General features: G+C 41.5%; 2 protein-coding genes across 3 annotated transcripts in view; one reads left to right on the top strand and one right to left on the bottom strand.

Annotated features, from left to right (window-relative positions):
- Positions 1–13069, top strand: part of PITRM1 (pitrilysin metallopeptidase 1) — a 46640-nt gene extending 33571 nt beyond the window's left edge. The window contains exons 21-27 of the mRNA XM_026710047.2: positions 113–233; positions 2948–3013; positions 3678–3790; positions 5704–5829; positions 6857–7002; positions 8443–8545; positions 11755–13069. Of these exons, the coding sequence (XP_026565832.1) occupies positions 113–233; positions 2948–3013; positions 3678–3790; positions 5704–5829; positions 6857–7002; positions 8443–8545; positions 11755–11848 (769 nt within the window). The 3' untranslated portion in view covers positions 11849–13069. The remainder of the gene's footprint in view (positions 1–112; positions 234–2947; positions 3014–3677; positions 3791–5703; positions 5830–6856; positions 7003–8442; positions 8546–11754) is intronic.
- A 1504-nt stretch (positions 13070–14573) lies between these two features.
- PFKP (phosphofructokinase, platelet) overlaps positions 14574–18689 on the bottom strand; it is a 67481-nt gene continuing 63365 nt past the window's right edge. For both annotated transcript variants that reach the window (XR_003374974.2, XM_026709989.2), the window contains one exon: positions 14574–15115. Coding sequence is in view for 1 of the 2 variants with exons in the window: in XM_026709989.2 (XP_026565774.1) it covers positions 14980–15115 (136 nt within the window). In the remaining variant the exon portion in view is untranslated. The remainder of the gene's footprint in view (positions 15116–18689) is intronic.

The raw sequence follows: 18689 nt of genomic DNA, 5'->3' as shown, positions 1-18689 counted from the left end.
TTAATCTAACATAATAAATTGTCATATATGAATGAATATTTGAATATTTCTCTAATCAAATCAGATGGCTGCATTTCTTTGGGTGAAAATAATACACATTCCTCCTACACAGATGTGCGGTGAATGCTACACCTCAGCAGATGCCAGTTGTCACGAGAGCTGTGGAAAATTTTGTCCTGGGAATTGCCAGAAGTAAAAAGGAACGGAAGGCTGTCCGTCCGCGCATAATTGAGGTAATGGAGGAAACTAAATTAAAATATGTTTGTGTAAATGTGATATATAAAGGGAATGACAGTAGAAGTATCAGGAATAAATGGCTATATCTCTGTGATACATTTTAGCAGTTTACAGGAAGCTCCTGATTATACATCTCTGGTCAAAAGTAGAGATGCTAAATCAAATCCATAACTTAACAAACAAATTAACAAAATGAAATTCAGTGGTGCAAAAAGTATGGCTCTACATGTAGGCAAGAAAAATCAAAAGCACAGGTGCAGTATATGTGGTACCTTGCTCAATAGTAGTAACTGAGAGGGATCTCGGAGTCCTAATGGACAACCATTTAAATATGAGTTAGCTATGTGCAGCAGCTGCCAAAAAAGCCAACAAAGTTCTAGGCTGCATAAACAGGGATAGAATCAAGATCACGTGAAGTGTTAATACCACTTTATAATGCCTTGGTAAGGCCACATTTGGAATACTGCAACCAGTTTTGGTCGCCACAATATAAAAATGTTGAGACTCTAGAAAGAGTGCAGAGAAGAGCAATAAAGATGATTAGGGGACTGGAGGCTAAAACATATGAAGAACAGTTGCAGGAATGAGGTATGTCTGGTCTAATGAAAAAAAGGACTAGGGGAGACATGATAGCAGTGTTCCAATATCTCAGAAGCTGCCCGAAGAAGAGGGAGTCAAGCTATTCTCCAAAGCACCTGAGGGCAGGACAAGAAGCAGTGGGTGGAAACTAATCAAGGAGGGAAGCAACTTAGAACTAAAGAGTTAGAACTATTAATCAGTGGAACAACTTGCCTCCAGAGCACCTGAAGGGAGAAGCAGCAGCAATGGATGGAAACTAATCCAAGGAGAGAAAGCAACCGAGAACTAAGGAGAAATTGCCTGACAGTTAGAACAATTAATCAGTGGAGCAACTTCCCTCCAGAAGTTGTGAATGCTCCAACACTGGAAGTGTTTAAAAAGATGTTGGATAATCATTTGTCTGAAGTGGTGTAGGGGATTGGATTAGAAGACCTCCAAGGTTCCTTCCAACTCTGTTGTTCTATTGTATTCTTACTCATGGTGTCTGTGGTTCTGATTAATACAGAGGATTTTAAAGCAGGTGGGGGAAAGTGCTTTTGTCATTGATTTTTGTGCAAAATCAATGGGAAGGAAACACTTCTGTCAAAACTCCATGTAGCTTTTGGAAAAAGGACAAAGGAACAGAATGCTAATGTAGTACTCGTGTTTTTACCAATAGAAGAGAATATTTGTACTCAGGGTTGAACTGTAGAGTCCTTGCTGCTCTCTGAGTTTGGTTTGGAATGTTCTTGCAGACATTTTGTTATCCAATTAGTTAACATCTAGAAGTACTAATGGGTAATGAAACGTGTGCAAGAAAACATTCAAGCTCTGTTTCAACAGTCACTTGTGTTTTTCCACAGCAATGTTGATTGTCAGTTTTTATAAATAATAAAGGTTTAGCAGAAAAATTAGGTAGGGGTAGTAGTTCATTAGGCATTTGCTACTTTGATCAGATGCAGGCCATTCCCCCCAATTGTATTAAGATTAATTGATTGAAGAGATACAAGAACATGCTTCCTGTTTCCTTTCCCTACAACAGCATACTTCAGTTTTAAGTCCTATGGTCTCCTGCTTGAGAGTCTAGGACAATTCACCATGGCCAACTCGCCATGAGTCTTTTGCCATGGGCATCTCGCCATGGCCAACTTGCTGTGTTACAAATTGCCCAGAAAATTCTACTTGGGATAACACAATGCAATGTTATCCACCATTGCTTTTTTTTTTTTTTTGACATTATTTCCATTCACAAAATGGAAATCATGTCAAAGAAACAGTGGTGGAGAACATTTTGTTCAGTTATCTCCATGGAATTTTCCAAAGTGAGTTGTCCTGTGGCAAGTTGGCCACGGTGAGTTGTCATATAGCAAGTTGATTGTGAAATGGCCACAGTGAGCTGTCCGTGGCAAATTGTGCTATTCTGCTGCTTGGGAATATGGGGATTGTAATTGCCTTTGGGAATACAGATAGTCCTCAACTTATGGCCACAACTGAGCCCAAAATTCCTATTGCTAAACAAGGCAGTTAAGTGACTTGCCTTATTTTTACAATCTTTCTGCCACAATTGTTAAGGAATCACTGCTGTTTTCATTGAGCAAATCTGGCTTCCTCCATTGACTGCTTGGGAAGGATCTAATTCATGATCACATGACCCAGGACATTGCAACTGTTATAAATACATCGCAGTGGCCAAGCCCAATGCATACATGGGTATGCTGTACCAGTCATAAGTGTGAAAATCATTTTTTAGTGCCCATTGGAACTTTGAACAGTCATTAAGCAAATGCAAATACAAGTTCATATCTCCCATGGAGAGTCTTCCATCTTTAATCCTATCTATAAGGATGTCCAGATGTTGGAAGACTAATCAAGATTTTACTTGGTTAATATTTGAATTGGAGGCCACCAAGCAATCTTGCAGCTGTAAGTTAGGCTGGGAAGTTACAAAGCCAAACGAAAACCAAAATAACAATGGCAAGCGAATTCTCTACTGCTGTGGAAAAGCCTTTTGTGATGGGTTGATCCAAGCTTCACTTGAGAGAGAGACTTTGGTTGACAATCTGCATTCCTACAAGTGGAAAAGTGAATCATTGAATCGCTCAGTAAGACTGCATTAAAACTGTACCTTTTCAACCGAACCTTGTATTTCTAGAAACCTTCAGATTCCAAATCTGCTAGCAGTGAGGCTGGTTCCCAGATCACAAGGAAACTAATTACGGTGAGGCTGTTTTCTCTGACCTAAGTTATAATTACCCAAACCTTTTGGGGAGAGAGGTAGGACTTTGCAAAGAGAATACGAAGCTGGTCTTGCAACAATACCTTGATCAGTAGTATCTGTGAAACCTAACATTTCTTTTATTATGTTCTTGTGCCATTTCCTCATCCTTTAGAGGGCCTTCAGTGTAGCATGTGAAACAATTTGGGGGCTCGCAAGTCTGATGGATGGTATAGAAATTTTATAAACAAAATGTAAACTATTTATACGTTTGTATGAAACATGCATATCCATACTTCTAGTACTATGGGCAGGAAAAGATCAAGATATCTATTTAGAAGGGTTTGCTATCAGCATAGGCAAAAGTCATAAATCCATATACATATTTAAGAACAAAGCTTTTAAAACTACAGGAAATCTGACAGTGAGCAGTTCAATAATTAATTAGGAATTGCCTGATAATTCTTCAGTTTTGAAGGTGGAGGGACCACATGAATTTTAAAGTCTAGGCTCAAGATATTCACTGAAAGAAAAATGATATTTTTTTTGTTTTTTTCAACCAAATTCTTTGTCTCAAGGGGAGGTGGGAAGTTCTAAGCAAGAAGAGTCAGATTCTGGCAAGGACACCTGATCCTAATTTATTTTCTTTTTTCTCTTTCTCTTTTAGGATCCCACTTTTCAACCCTGTCAAATGAAGACCCATTTTCTGCTTCCCTTCCCTGTAAATTATGTGGGTGCTTGTGTTCGCACTGTGCCTTTCACAACCCCAGAGTATGCAAGGTAGGCAGAGGGATATGCTATCTGATCATACATTTGCAGATTAAGTTGAAGGTGGAATGTAAAACAACATCTTGTGATTCTGCTGAGAATATAAATATAGATAAAAATGATGATGCTCTCGTGATACTTTATACTGCAAAGGGCAGACTCTGGGCTCTTTTGGGATGCAAAGAGCATCATTATGTAGTAGATGTATGCATTGATTTAAAGCCAATTTGGTTCCAAACTGCTTGAAGGTATAAATTGAATTCATGCAGAGTAAAATTTTCCACGAGGTATTGTGGAAATCCTTTATCTATTGATTTCAGCATTTGGTTCCCTGGTTACCACACAGGGAGATCTGGAAGCATGACTCGATTGTCTCTTGAACTAAGACATAACATAAATTCTTTGACTTGAATTTAGCTTAGTGTGTGAAACCAATTTTATTAGTAAATCATTATTTTGATTATTTACTTCTACTTGTATGTTGCTGATTCCAAAGTGAATAATTAGAAACATTAACAAAGAAATATCTCAAAGTTATTCATAAAAGGGAGGGAGGGAAGCAAGCAAGCAAGCCATTACATGCCCTCCTTCTATTCTTGATGGAACAACCAGACCTTAACTCCAGGAGCAGACTGGATATTCATGAGCAAGAATTCCAGATTATATGAATTATCAGAAAGCATTTTTATATAGATGGGATCAGGAGATAGTTGACCCTGCTTGATCTCATTGGGTAGACAGCTCAATAAGGGAGAAGGTGGCATCAAGGATAACCTGGTCCAAGCTATATAAGGCCCTAAAGGTGACCACCAGCACTTCGAATCACACTCAGAAACCAAGCCGCAACCAATGGTGTTCCCAAAGCTTTGGGTCATGTGTTATAGCAAGATATACCCACGAGAGTCTAGGTCAGTGGTTTACATTTATTTTCAGTCCTTAAACTTTGCACAGGTAGTCCTTAACAGCAGTTCATTTTTAGTGATCGTTCAGAGTTACAACAGCACTGAAAAAAATGACTTAAAACTATTTTTCACACTTACAATTGTTGCAGCATCCCCATGGCCATATCATCAGAATTTGGACATTTGGCAACTGACTCATATTTATGATGATTAAAATGTCCCAGGCTCATACGATCACCTTTTGCAACCTATGGACATGCAGTGTCCATAGGGAAGCCAGATTCACTTAGCAAGTATGTTACTAATTTAATAACAACGGCAGTGATTCACTGAACAACTGTGGCAAAAGGGGCAAAACTCTCACTTGGCAACAGAAATTTTGGGCTCAGTTGTTGTAATTTGAGGGCTAAAAATTATTTCACTAAACTCACCTGGTGTTTTCAGACATATCAATCCAAAGTTCCTTATAGCTGAAAACCTGTTAGCAAGCAATTTCAGAAAGTGATCAGAAAAGGAATCATGTCGACTTGCAGGTTTTTTGTGAGGAGTAACTATGTGGAGTAGGTGTCATCCCGGGGTCAGCAACCCACGGCTCAGGAGCCACATGTGGCTCTTTCATCTCTCTGCTGCAGCTCGCTGTTTGCTCTTTGGCTCCACAATTGATAGGGCTTTCGGTTAGGACAGGTAGAGGAAAAAGGAGGCTGCCCTAGGAAGAGACTCTATAGTGGGGAAACCGGTCTTCCAGTTGGCTCCAGAATCGGACAGAGAATTTCCAGTTAGGACCTTTGTGGCTTTTTGAGTGTTTAAGGTTGCCGACCCCTATGACCCCTGTGATCAATCTCAAGTCCTCCTCTTGTCCGGAGATGAATTCCAAAGAACTGGTCTACTCTCCAGCTTTTCATTCTGCTGTAGTCATTGGTTCGCTTTTGTTTTCAATTCACCATTTTTTCCCTGAACCTCAAATGAGGCTGAACTTTTGACAAAGATTTATCTAACACCCCCTGCTAATCTCTTTCCTTTCAGCCTTCGCCTCCTGGCCCGTTTAATGACAGCAAAATTCCTGCATACGGAAATCAGGGAGAAGGGAGGTGCTTATGGCGGTGGTGCTCATATCTCTCATAACGGGATATTCAATTTCTACTCCTATAGGTAACAACCGGACTTTGGGTGGTAGAGGTGGTGGTGGAAGGGTTTATACTGGCATGGACCAATGTCTCTTTCCCCAATTTTCTGGTTTTGTTTGATGGATACCAGCCTTTTTTGATCTTCTCAGGATGTCAAAGGAATGGGCTCAAATATGGAAAATTCATAAAGAAATTAGAAAAACAAGAATAGTTTATGGTTGCTTTCACTTTGTAGAGGTTAGCTTTCCCATCTCACAACTCAACGGCTCTCAACAGTTGAAAGCAGGGATGGGATCCGACAGGGTTAACTATCAGTTCGGTGATTTACGATGTGCTTCCCTGCACGCGCAGCACGCCTGTAAATCGTCATCAGCATGCTGTGTGCAGAGAAGCAGCCTTTGAAAAAGGACTTTTTTCCTGCTTTTTCGACTGCAGCTGTGCGTCCTGCGGCAGCTGAAGTTGAAAAAGCAGGAAATAAAGGTCAGGTAAGAACCCGGGCAGGCGGGTGGGCAAAAACATCAGCAGATATAGAACTGCTCTTCAGAGCTACTGGTTCTACAGAGCCGGTAGAAACCCACCCCTGGTTGAAAGTAGTTTAATTCAAAAGTTGGCCTCCAGATTAAGTAAACCATCATCTGGACATGTACAGTAAAAGCTCCCAGCATATTGTGTTAATTTGATGTATGCGCATAATCAGTAAATCAAGGGTGTGACTCCTTCCATTGGTCATACAACGACATAAATGCAGATAATGAAGAATTCAGATACTGACTCTGTTTCTCTAAGGCAGGGGTCTTCAAAACTTGACAACTTTAAGACTTGTGGACTTCAACTCCCAGAATTCCTTCTCCAGTCATGTTAGTTCAGGAATTCTGGGAGTTGAAGTCCACAAATCTTAAACTGGCCAAGTTTGAAGACCCTTGCCCTAAGGCCATGCAGAAAATGTATCTATTACGCGGGCAAGATAGTTAAATTTTGGGTTGATCCAACACAAGTAAAAGGGGAAGTGTTATTTGGCTGTAAACTTAACTGCAATGACTTTGATGTTATAGGGATCCAAACTCCATGAATACTGTGGCTGCTTTTGAAAAGGCTGCAGAATGGGCCAAGTCAGGGATGTTTACTCAGCAAGACATCGATGAAGCCAAACTTGCTGTGTTTGCATCAGTAGATGCTCCAATTGCTCCGTCTGACAAAGGTAGGTAAACTTGTCTTGTTGGCCTGAGCTCATGAATGCAAGTAGCTTCCCCTGAAATGTAGCTGTTTGTAAGTTTTCGCATTGATGGTTGGCTCAGCCATAGTTTCCTTAGTTAGCTTCTGGAGAACATTTGCTTATGTGTAGAGGAAATCAAATGGGGATGGGAAGAATAAAGGCCGGAGCAGTAAATGTTGCATTTCTTTAAAGGTTGCAATGCATGGTAGAGTCTAGAGAAAAACATCCACCTTTGTGGAAATGCTCTGCTGGATCATCTGACTCTTCTTGCATTGCCCAACCACTGCACAAGGAAACCCATTAGTCTTCCAGAAGATGACATTCAGATGTAGTCACACTGGTAACAGCTTTGATCCCCATGACTTCCACAAATCAGTGCAATTCTTTTGAAACTAAGATGGGAGCCAGAACTACATGTGATAGTAGCAAATTTCAATATATGTTGTGTAAAAAAAAATGTTTTGTCCTGATAGGATTCAGCTTCATTGAGTAACCTTATTCTAGCATTTTGGGGAAGGTGAAATAGCTTCTACTTATCCAGTTTATCCCCATTGTGCATAATTTTGTACAGCTTAATCATGTTGTCTTTCATATGCCTCATTTCTAGGCAAAAAGAGCTCCAAAATTTTCAGCCTTTCTTCATAAGGCCAGCCCCTTCATTATCTTAGTCCCTCTACTCCGCACCACCTTTTCAATACCATTCAACCTACAGACACAGCCAATAAATATTATGTCCTCATCTTAATTGAACTGTTTGCCATTACACTAAGGTCTCTTATCAATCATTGCTAGCTCTGATTCCATCATTTGTATAAGTAATTAGGATTTTTGGCACCACATTAGGACACCAAGATGAAGTGCAGATAACTAACATAATTCTCATAAAGTAAGAATCTGGCGGCTTTAGCATGCTAATCTATTTATTAGGCTTCTTCCAAGCATGACAAAATGCTTGGTAGCTTTGAAACTAAAATGAACTTCAATTAAGCAGAGATTGAGTGCAGCCATTTAAATACCCATAGAAGCTCTAAATAATTCTAGATGGTTGATAGTAAATAAACCAGAATTCTGAAAATTGTGCTATTACTTTGCAAGTGAATTCACTTATCTCTATTATGTTTTTGAGAGGAGAAATCCATTTACTGTTTCAGTTAAGGCAAACAATTATTCTCTGTGTTTACATATTGAGCTGTTTGTGTTTGATAGAATGCAAATGCATCAATAATGGGAGGAATTACTTGGAACTGATTTGCATAATGTTTGGATATGCATATTGTTCCAGACAAATAAATTAAAGGGGAATGCTTGTTAACAAATGGATCCATTTATTTTATGAACTGAGGAATCGGAGTGTAAGATAACCATCTGGTGCTGTTATCCTTAAGACTGATATGAATTATTAGCATTTGTGATTTCTGCTTTTAGGGATGAATAATTTCTTATATGGGATCTCTGATGAGATGAAGCAGAGGCACAGAGAACATCTTTTTTCTGTCTCCAGAGAGAGCCTGATAGATGCAGCTAACAAGTGAGGTTTTTTAAATATATTTTTTAAATTTTATTTTATTATAACCGAGGCATTTGCTACATAGCCCATTTAATTTGGCATGAACATTTCTCTCCCGATTCAAGCCCATATCATATTTCACTTGGTGGTTGTGTTTTGCCAAGTGTCGGGGCAGTGATCAAGGTGCCTAGGCAATTGGTTCTTTTGGATCCTGAGAAAGTAGATACTCCAACTGTGCTGGCTGGAATGGATATTTAGTTTAGGAATGAGAGCTGCCCCCTTAAGGGAATGCTTCATGGGAAATGTAGTTTATGTCACGTGGTTATATCTGTACTCCTGATTGGCTATTGGGTTAATCTGGTTGGACAGGGGGAGGTTTTTTTTGCATTCTTGCCTGGACTCCAGCATCACACGGGAGTTTTCTTTGGCTCTTATGGGATAAAGGTCACCTGCTTTCACACTGTTTAAAGTTACAGATTGAACATTGGATGAATCTCTACATTAACTCACACCGCAATGGCCAATCAGGAGTACAGATGTGACCACGTGACATAAACTACACAAAGCATTAACTACATTTCCCATGAAGCATTCCCTTAAGGCAGGGGTGGGCAATTAATTTCTGTCGGGGGCCACATGGAAAATCAGATCTGCGTTCAAGGGCCGAACCAATTTTATAAAAGGCCATTATAAAGGGCCCATTATAAAATGCAGCAAATTATATATATTTATATTATATTATATTATATTATATTATATTATATATATATATATATATATATATATATATATATATATATATATATATATATAATTACACACACACACACACACACACACACACACACACATATATATATTCTTAATAATATTCTTAATAATATTCTTATATATAATCTGCTGCATTTTATAATGAGCCCTTTATAATATATATATTATATATATAATATATATATAATATATATAATATATATATAATATAAATATATTATATATAAGAAAAAGTAACACGCGGCTGCTCCTGCTACTACTTTCCACGCTTTCCAAACGTGAGTACCAGGAGAGAACAAACAGCAAACCGCGCTCAGGGGAATCCAAGCCCACCTAAAGCTAGGCCGCTGCTGGTGGAGCCCTGCCCTGCCTTGATGCCCCATTTCCCGGCTCGGCGGTCCCGCTCAGGCGGCACTTTAAAAGCCCTCCTCGCGTACGCACCCGACAAGCCACTCACCACGATGGCGGCTCCCAGCACCCGAGCAATTTCCCAGCAACTTGCGGCTTTTTCCTCTCGGGCGCTCGCTCCTGGCCCCGAACTGCGTGGCGGAGGGGAAACCCAGAGCACCGCCGGGTCGCCCTCCTCCAAGCAGCCTGCCTGCCCGCCGGGCGGAACCCTTCCCACTTCTCAGCGGGAAGACGCTCCCGCCTGCAAACTTTGCCTTTGCAAAGTTTAAGCCTGGAAGCCCCAGAAACCCAAGCAACTTCCCAGCAACTTGCGGCTTGCTTTTTCCTCTCGGGCGCTCGTGCCTGGCCCCGAGCCACGTGGCAGAGGGGAAGTCCGGAGCACCACCAGGTCGCCTCCTCCAAGCAGCCTGCCCGCCCGCCGGGCGGAACCCTCCGCTGCGTGGCTCGGGGCCAGGCGCAGCGCCCGCGAGGAAAAAGGAATCCGCAAGTTGCTGGGAAGTTGCTCAGGTTTCCGGGCTTTCAGGCTTAAACTTTGCACAGGCAAAGTTTGCAGGCGGGAGCATCTTCCCGCCGAGGAGTGGGAAGGTTCCGCCCAGCGGGTGGGTGGGCGGGCTGCTTGGAGGAGGCGACCTGGTGGCAGTCCGGGTTTCCCTCTGCCGTGCGGCTCGGGGCCAGGTGCGAGCGCCCGTGAGGAAAAACCAAGCCGCAAGTTCCTGGGAAGTTGCTTGGGTGCTGGGAGCAGGCTTTTAAAGTGCAGCCCGAGCAGGACCGCCGAGCCGGGAAACGGGGTACCAAGGCAGGGCAAGGCTCCACCAGCAGCGGCCTAGCTTTAGGTGGCTCCAAGCAGCCCACCCGCCCACCGGGCGGAACCCTTCCCGCTCCTTGGCGGGAAGACGCTCCCGCCTACAAACTTTGCCTTTGCAAAAGTTTAAGCCTGGAAGCCCTGGAAAAAAGGGGGATCGGCGGGGATTCACCTTCTGAGAGGTCGCACTCGAAGGTTATTTCGAACTCCCAGCCGAGGCCTTTGCAAAGTTCTTCTTTTCTTTCCTACCCCGAGAGCGCTCCGCACTGTTTTGTCAGCTTTGGGGGCCACGCGGCGCAGGGCAATACGCCACGCCCAGCGATTTTTTTTCAGGGGCGGGCCGGATTGGACAGACCATCGGGCCGGATGTGGCCCGCGGGCCGTAGTTTGCTCACCCCTGCCTTAAGGGGTAAGCTCTCTTTCCTAAACTAAATATCCATTCCAGCTAGCACACCAATGAATAAAGAGTTTTTAAGTTTTGTTATTTGCTCAAGCAAATGGAGTTAAAAGCATAACATAAAAAAGCATCCAGTACTAGCAAGGTGGTACCCAAATGTCTTACAAGCTGCCAGAGGCTCCTTGATGACTACAGCAAAGAATCTATGGAGATTCTCAATTATCCAGGTCACGATTACCCCAAAGGTGAGTAAACACTAATTAGAACAGTGTTTTTTTCCCCTTAGCCAGTTTAAAATGTGTGGATTTCCAACTCCCAGAATAACCCAGCCAGCATGCTCTACTCTCTCTGGATGAGGTATTCTGGGGATTGAAGTCCACACATCTTAAAATGGCTAAGGTTGGGGAACACTGCCTTAGAAACAGGAAAACAGAGTTGTGTGCTAAACAGCCTCATCAAGGAACAACAGCAGGAGCTGTGGAGAAGAAATAACTCAGGTTTCAAGTCCATTAGGGTGGAGAGCTAGAAGTAATATAGCCAAGGTGTTCTTTGTTAATTTGTTTTCTATCTCTGCATGTCAGTACATCCAAAGAAGCATCATGTAAAATTTGTGAGTTTGAATTGTCATAATCCCCTATTAAGAACTGTAGATATATTTAATAAGTTTGGATAATTTATAGGAGAGTTCAGGAACGGCTTTTTTGGTCTTTGCCTATCAAAGGAGAGGAAACTGCCGCCTACATGACATGAAGATTGTTCTGTTCCACCCTGATCAGATGAGACGTGATTCCCAAAGGAAGACTAGTCTTCAAGCATTCTTGGTTGGAATAACAGATGTCTTTTTGCTTTCAGATTCCTCATTGCTGGGAAGAGTACAAGAGGACTGGCTATTCTTGGACCAGAAAATCCAGAAACAGCCAAGGATCCTTCCTGGGTTATACGATAAAACAGCAAGCCATAAAAGCCATCTAAAGAAAGTCATAGAAGGAAATATAACAGGAGCAAACTCATGCCACAATTATCAAAGTAGATTTTGTGAAAAAGGACTGTAAAAGTTTTACTGAAGCAAAAGATTACTTGCATCATGTCATCCCAAAAGAGCCCGATACTAGTGCTTTATTTTGAAAAAGTACGTGGATTTGAAGTTTGTCACGGGTCCACATTCTCTTGACCCCACCAATCTTTGTCTTAACTGCAGCAATTATGCAACAAATATATAGTATACAAAGCTAAGGTTACCGCTATGCTTTTTTATGGAGCAGGTTTGAGGTCTATATTCAACCATAATACTAGAACACAGTTCCAGCATTTGGGTGTAGATCCAAGAACATCTGCAGCAGTTAGAGCTGGATTGGGAATTCATACAATTCACACACTATCCCAAATTAGAACATACAACTACTGGCACAAAATCAATGAAATGGACCCCCCAAATTATTCTACTTGAGCAAATAAAACCACAATCACAAATCTCCTGGATCACTAAACTAAAAAAATGTGTAAGAAGCTGTAGTCTTCCTGTCTCTTGTGTAACAGGAGAATGATTTTTTTTTAAAAGCTGCCCAAAGAATCAAGGATATAGAATCAAAAGGATATAACTATCCTTAATGAGGTGAACTTGAAATGGCTGAGCAAATACAAACATACTTTTCAAATAGACAGCTACTTGAAGCTACAAATGCCAAAATATCTTGGGGAGATATTTACATGAGCGAAATTCAAACAGCTTGACACAATGGTCAGATATGGGAGATTCCATTCTATACCCTACAATGGATGTCTCTGCATTTGTGGTGCGGCAGAGATAGAAAACCTGGCTCACATCCTATTTGTTGCCTGTATAAGACGGTGAGAGACAGGTACCTTGGTCTATATACCAAACGACCCATTGGGACCTCCATATCAAAACAACTTACCTTACGTGTGGCCAGAATCTGAAAATAACATTTAACACAGCGCAGTACTTTAGCAAAATGGTTCAGTTGAGATCTGCATATGTGGGACTGATTAGGGTAGATTGCAGAGGTGACACTGAAATATAATTTTATCATATTTTATCTATATCTTAAATTATTGTATCTTATTCCAATTTCATTTTAGACTGTATTTTATTCCAGTATTTTAAAGTGTATCTTGCCCAATTTCATTTTAAATTGCTTTTATGAAATTTTAGTAATAATTCATTTTTAGAATTCTGTACTTTGATACAGGCCAAGGGCTAATCAATAAATATTGAATTGATTGAAACAAATACAAGTCAAGCTATTCCTGGCTGTGAATGACAGCTGGTCCAAATTTCAGTCCAAGCTCCCCCAAAATGCTGTAGTAGCATTCATCTATTTATAAAACTGTAGAATTGTTTTCAGTCTATTTTCTTTAGATCATGGTCCGTTAATGTTTCTGAAAACAGGGCATAATTGATTTTAACTTTCCTTGTTTCCTGTTTCAATCTTGGGCAAGTCAGTGCCTTATGTTAAGGATATTCTGCCTTATTGGGGCTGTTGTAGAGGATTTTAAATAGCTTTGACTTTAGGGAAGGAAGGTCTCAGGCATGGGGATTTCTGTATCATGTGAACATGGTGTGATTTGTTCATACAGCTTCGGTTTTGTGTCTTATGTGAGCACTCATTATTAACAGGATGGAACATTGTGGCCATATTACTCAAGTTCTACTTGAGTATTTCATTTTCTTTCCAAAGACTGCCAAGAATGACACCTGGACAAATAGGAGTCACTATTAGTTAAAACTTCCCTCATGCTTGGCTTTCAAAACAAGTCTCACTGCAGTAAAAGAAGTAACTGCCGATAGTGACAATAGTTCGTGGCAGTGCTTCTCAACTTTGGCAACTTTAAGTGAAAGGACTTCATCTCTCAAAATTCCTTAGTTTCTTCAGAGTTTGGATTTGGGGAGTTGAAGTCCACGTATCTCAAGGTTGCCAAGTCGAGAAATGCCAGTTTACGATATGTGACATGGAAGAAGCCTAAGACTCCTCAAAGCCTCCAAGCAGAAAAAGGATTCGGCCCATCTGCAGAAATCTCTTTCAGCTCTAAAATTGGAGACAGCAGAACTCATGAAGGAACCTGGCCAATTTGGAGGAAAGGGCAGTGGATGACTAGGTAGTCCTCATTCAGTGGCCATTCAAAGTTAACAACCATGTTGAAGGAGGGGGCTTCCAGCCATCACAGTGATTTAGAAGCTTGGTAATTGGCTTATAGCTACCATTCCATAGCACCTACTCTGCCAGTGTATGGCCATGTTGCTTAGCAACAAGCCTACCAGTTCCAATTAACACCATTAAGCAAGAATTGCTTGTATTGCTTCCTGAAGCAATTCTGTAGCAGTGTTTCAGGCATCATCATCAACACACTTTTGAAAGTCCACAGGCCTGTAAGTAATTGTTTACTGACAAGGTGGCTTTTAATCATTCCTTTTTACTAGAGCTGCCTTAGTCCTCAAGGTGAAAAGTGATTGCAATAGGTAAGTGGAAGAACAACTTGCCTTGCGCATAAACTCCTTCCCAAAGTGACTTTACTAAACTCCTACTTAAGAGCCTCCAAGCAACAATGGCTCTGAATGAACTGGACATTTTGTCCTAAAGAAGAGTCCATTCAGCTTGAGAGCAAGGTGGAATGATAAAGTGCAAGTTGCAAGAGAACAAAGGACATTAAACTTTATGATAATGCAGTATTTATTCTGGCTGGATCACACATATGTTTTTCAGTATGTATTACACATAACTATGCTTCTGAGTGTAAACACTATCTGGTAAAAGTGCAAAAGACAAACAACACCACACTGAGTGCATAGAACAGATTTTGGACAGATTATTCATAAGGAGCACATCGGTAACTGGGTTTTGTTTTGCTTTTTTAAAGTTGATCGCTGGAGTGTCTCAGTAGATGAAGCCTAAAAATAACCAGGAACAGAGATAATATTGTGAACGTTTTTGCTTCCCACGTAAAGTGCTGGTACAATAACTTACATGTTACAAAAAGAAGCTGTAACACATTCTAAAGCACTGTTGATGCACAATGGAGACAAGAGTTCCACTCAGGGGGCATCCTGGCATTACAGACTCAGGCTAATGCCTTTGGTCGCACCACATGCTCTAACTGGCCTGATTCGGAAATGTCATAGCTGGCTTTGTATTTGGCCAGGATCTTCATCAGAGGACGCATTTTTAGCCACCACTGTTCCTTAGGAATCCGGTGCCTGTGGACCAAAAGATGGGAGGGAATTGTCATTCAAAGTTTATGTTAGGACATCTATGAGCAATCCGAAATTAATAAATTTTATTTATTCATTTGACTTTCATGGTGGCTTTCCTTACATGCAATGCTCCAAATGGGCTTGAAACAAAACCAATTAAAAATAATAACCGTTGTGCCATCCATTTACACAGCATGACATGGGACAATGTTCAGCCGAATGTTCGCTAGTGAGATGGTTTCATAAGCAGCGGGTGGTTTGCAGAGTAACAGAGCTGGAAGGAACCTTGAAGGTCATCTAGTCCAACCCCGTGCTCAAGCAGGAGTGACCCTACAGTGACCCTTATGTAGGAGGTGTAGTTTATACTGTAAAGGGGTTCCCGGGAAATAGTAAATCATGGGTCCCCAAAAGCTCCAGCTCATGAAGTTTCAGATAGTTCACTGACTCCCATTTACTATAAGAAAATTGTGTAATAAATAAGTCCTTGACTTAGCAATCACAATCGGGACCAGAATTTCTACTGCTAAGCAAGGAGGTTGTTAAGTGAGTAATACTCAATTTTGTGATCTATTTTGCCATCTTGCAAAATGAATCATTGATCTGCTTGCGGGAAACTGGCTGGGGTGGTCACAAATGGTGATCAGGATGCGATAAATAATATCCCATTGTTGAGAGCCTAAATTTTGACCATGGGAATGCTGTGACACTCTTTAAGTGTAAGTCACTTTTTTCTGTGCTGCCATAACTGAACGGTCACTAAACAAACCATAAGTTGAAGACTATATTACTTTAATAAACAGTATTATCAATGAAAATAACATTCACTCCATGATACATCATATTATATATAATATAATATATTTAATATATTTATAACAGTCTGCACATAACATTAAGAAGGGTTCCTCCATCCCTTCTGTGAATTATAGTTAGTCCTCGACTTAAGACCACAATTGAGCCCCAAATTTCTGTTGCTAAACAAGACATTTATTAAAGTGAGTTTTTCCCCCTTTTATAGCCTTTCTTTCCACAGTTATTAAATGAACCACCGCCATTGTTAAGGTAGTAACATGGTTGTTAAATGAATCTGGCTTCCCCTCTGACTTTTCTTCTTATAAGGTCACAAAAGGTGATAACACTGGGACACTGCAATCGTCATAAATACATGCCACTTGAGACTTTCAAGAAGAGATTGGGCTGCCATTTGTCAGAAACAGTGTAGGGCCGTGATGGCGAAGCTATGGCATGTGTGCCACAGGTGGCACGCAGAGCCATTTGTGCCAGCACATGAGCTGCAGGCAAACTTACCTTACTGGGCATGCGCGTGCTTCACAGCTGATTTTTGGCTGATTTGAGGCCTTTTTTGGCCTCCCAAAGGCTTGAGGAAGGCTTTGCAGGCTGAAGATTAGCCCCGTTTCATCACTTCCAGTATTTTTGGAAAAACAGGAAGTGGCAAAATGGGGCTAGTTTTTGGCCTGCAAAGCCTGCAGAAGCCTTCCTCAAGCCTTTGGGAGGCTGAAAAAGGCCTCAAACTGGCCGAAAATAAGCTGTGAGGCACAGTGCAGGTAAGGGGGCAGTAGGGGTGGATGGGTGGGGATTACATGCGCATGTGTAGGAGGCGTGAGGGTGTGCATTGCCTTCTGGGAGTTGTCACGCGAATGCAAGTGTGCAAACGTGCACAATTTTTGGCACAGGAGCCCAAAAAGATTAGTCACCACTGGACTAGATGACCTACAAGCAAACGTGGTATTCAGCAGGCTCTGACCAGTTCTGGAGGAGCAGTAACGGAAATTTTGAGTAGTTCGGAGAACCAGCAAATCCCACCTCTGACTGGCCCCACCCTCATCTATTATCTGCCTCCCAAGTCCCAGCTGATCGGCTGTGTCTTCTTTTGTTGCCCTGCACAGGAGAATGCAGCTGGAAAGCAGGTTAGTGGGGTGGGGAGGGAATGGGGATTTTACAGTATCCTTCTCCTGCCATGCCCACCAACCCACGCCCACAGAACCAGTAGTAAATTTTTTTTAATCCCACCACTGCCTACAAGGTCCCTTCCAACTCTGTTAATCTGAATGCTAGGATTAGCTCTCAAGATCCAAACCATTAGTCCAAATTTTGATCACGTGACCACGGGAATGTTGCAACAGTCGTAAGTGTGAAAAACGGGCTTCAGTGACTTTTTTCAGCGGCAGCATAACTTTGAATGGCCACTAAATGAATGGTTGGAAGTCAAGAGCTATCTGTAATTCGCAGAATGGATGGAATAAGCCCTTCTTAATAATGGTCTGTGTGTGAATCCAGGTGTGTCCTGCTCAAGCAAGGAAAACCCACAGTTGAACACACCATCAGACTGAGTCAAACCACTGGTCATTCTGACACCCGAGAAAGCCCAAATGGAGACTTTTCCAAGCAAGACATGCATGCAAACAAGAGATGGGGCTTCAAACACACCCCAACTTCGTTGTCCTTCTGCTTCCCCAGGGATTATTTCAAAATCCCATTCAACCATTTGTTTAGAATGGGGCAGTGTAAAAGTCACTGTGACAAATGAATGGCTCCCTTCAGAGCTTTCTGAGATTGGAATTAATCTCCTTCAGTGAAGGGCAACTCGATTTCTTCCACTCCCAACAGCACTGGTATGAATTAAAAAGAAAGCTGCCGTGGACAACTTGGGCTGGTAGAAAACGCAACACACTTTACCTACGCAATGTTGATGTTGCTGAAGAACAACCCCAAACTCAATGTAGAAGCCATGGTGGGGAAGTGGTTAGGGTGCATTACTGCAGGCTACTTCTGCTGACTGCTGGCTACCTCTAATTTGGCAGTTCAAATCGCACCAGGCTCAAAGTTGACTCAGCCTTCCATCCTTCCGAGGTGGGTAAAATGAGGACCCAGATTGTTGGGGGGAATAGGCTGGTTCTGTAAACCACTTAGAGAGGGCTGTAAAGAGCTGTGAAGTGGTATATAAGTTTCAGTGCTGTTGCTATTGTTATTTGTGCTAGCACAAGATAAATCTCAGCTCTTCTGCCATGGGCACTTCACCTTGAAATCCGGTTTAATAACAAAAGGCACGAGCAACAGCCTCTGAAATCAACTGAGGAATAATGCTGTTGAGTACAAGGTGGTCCTCAAGTTACAACCACAATGGATCCCAAAATTTAATGTTGCTAAGTGAAAAATTTGTTAAGTGAGTTTGTCCCATTTTTACGACTTTTCTCACCACATTCGTTAAACGAATCACTGCAGGTGTTAAATTAGTTACACGGTTGTTAAATGAATCTGGTTTCCCTATTGTCAAGAGGTTGCAAAAGGGATCACATGACCATCATAAATCAGTTGTTAAGCATCCAAATGAAAATCACGTGACCATGGGGATTCTGCAACGGATATGTGAAACATGGTCATAAATTACCTTTTTCAGTGCCACTGTAACTTTGAATGGTCGTTAAGTGAATTTTGTAACTCAAGAATGACCTGTATAAGTTTGCTTTGTCATCTCTTCCATCTCTATGATCTTTCTTAACTGAGAACTGAAGACACATAGGACTCCAATCTTGCTAACTGGGAATTAAAGATCCTA

This window comes from Pseudonaja textilis, chromosome Z, assembly GCF_049901715.1.
Source record: "Pseudonaja textilis isolate UNSWEBS1 chromosome Z, rPseTex1.2, whole genome shotgun sequence".
NCBI lineage: Eukaryota > Metazoa > Chordata > Lepidosauria > Squamata > Elapidae > Pseudonaja > Pseudonaja textilis.
The sequence above is the reverse complement of the archived record's forward strand: the minus strand, read 5'-3'. Positions and strand labels throughout refer to the sequence as shown.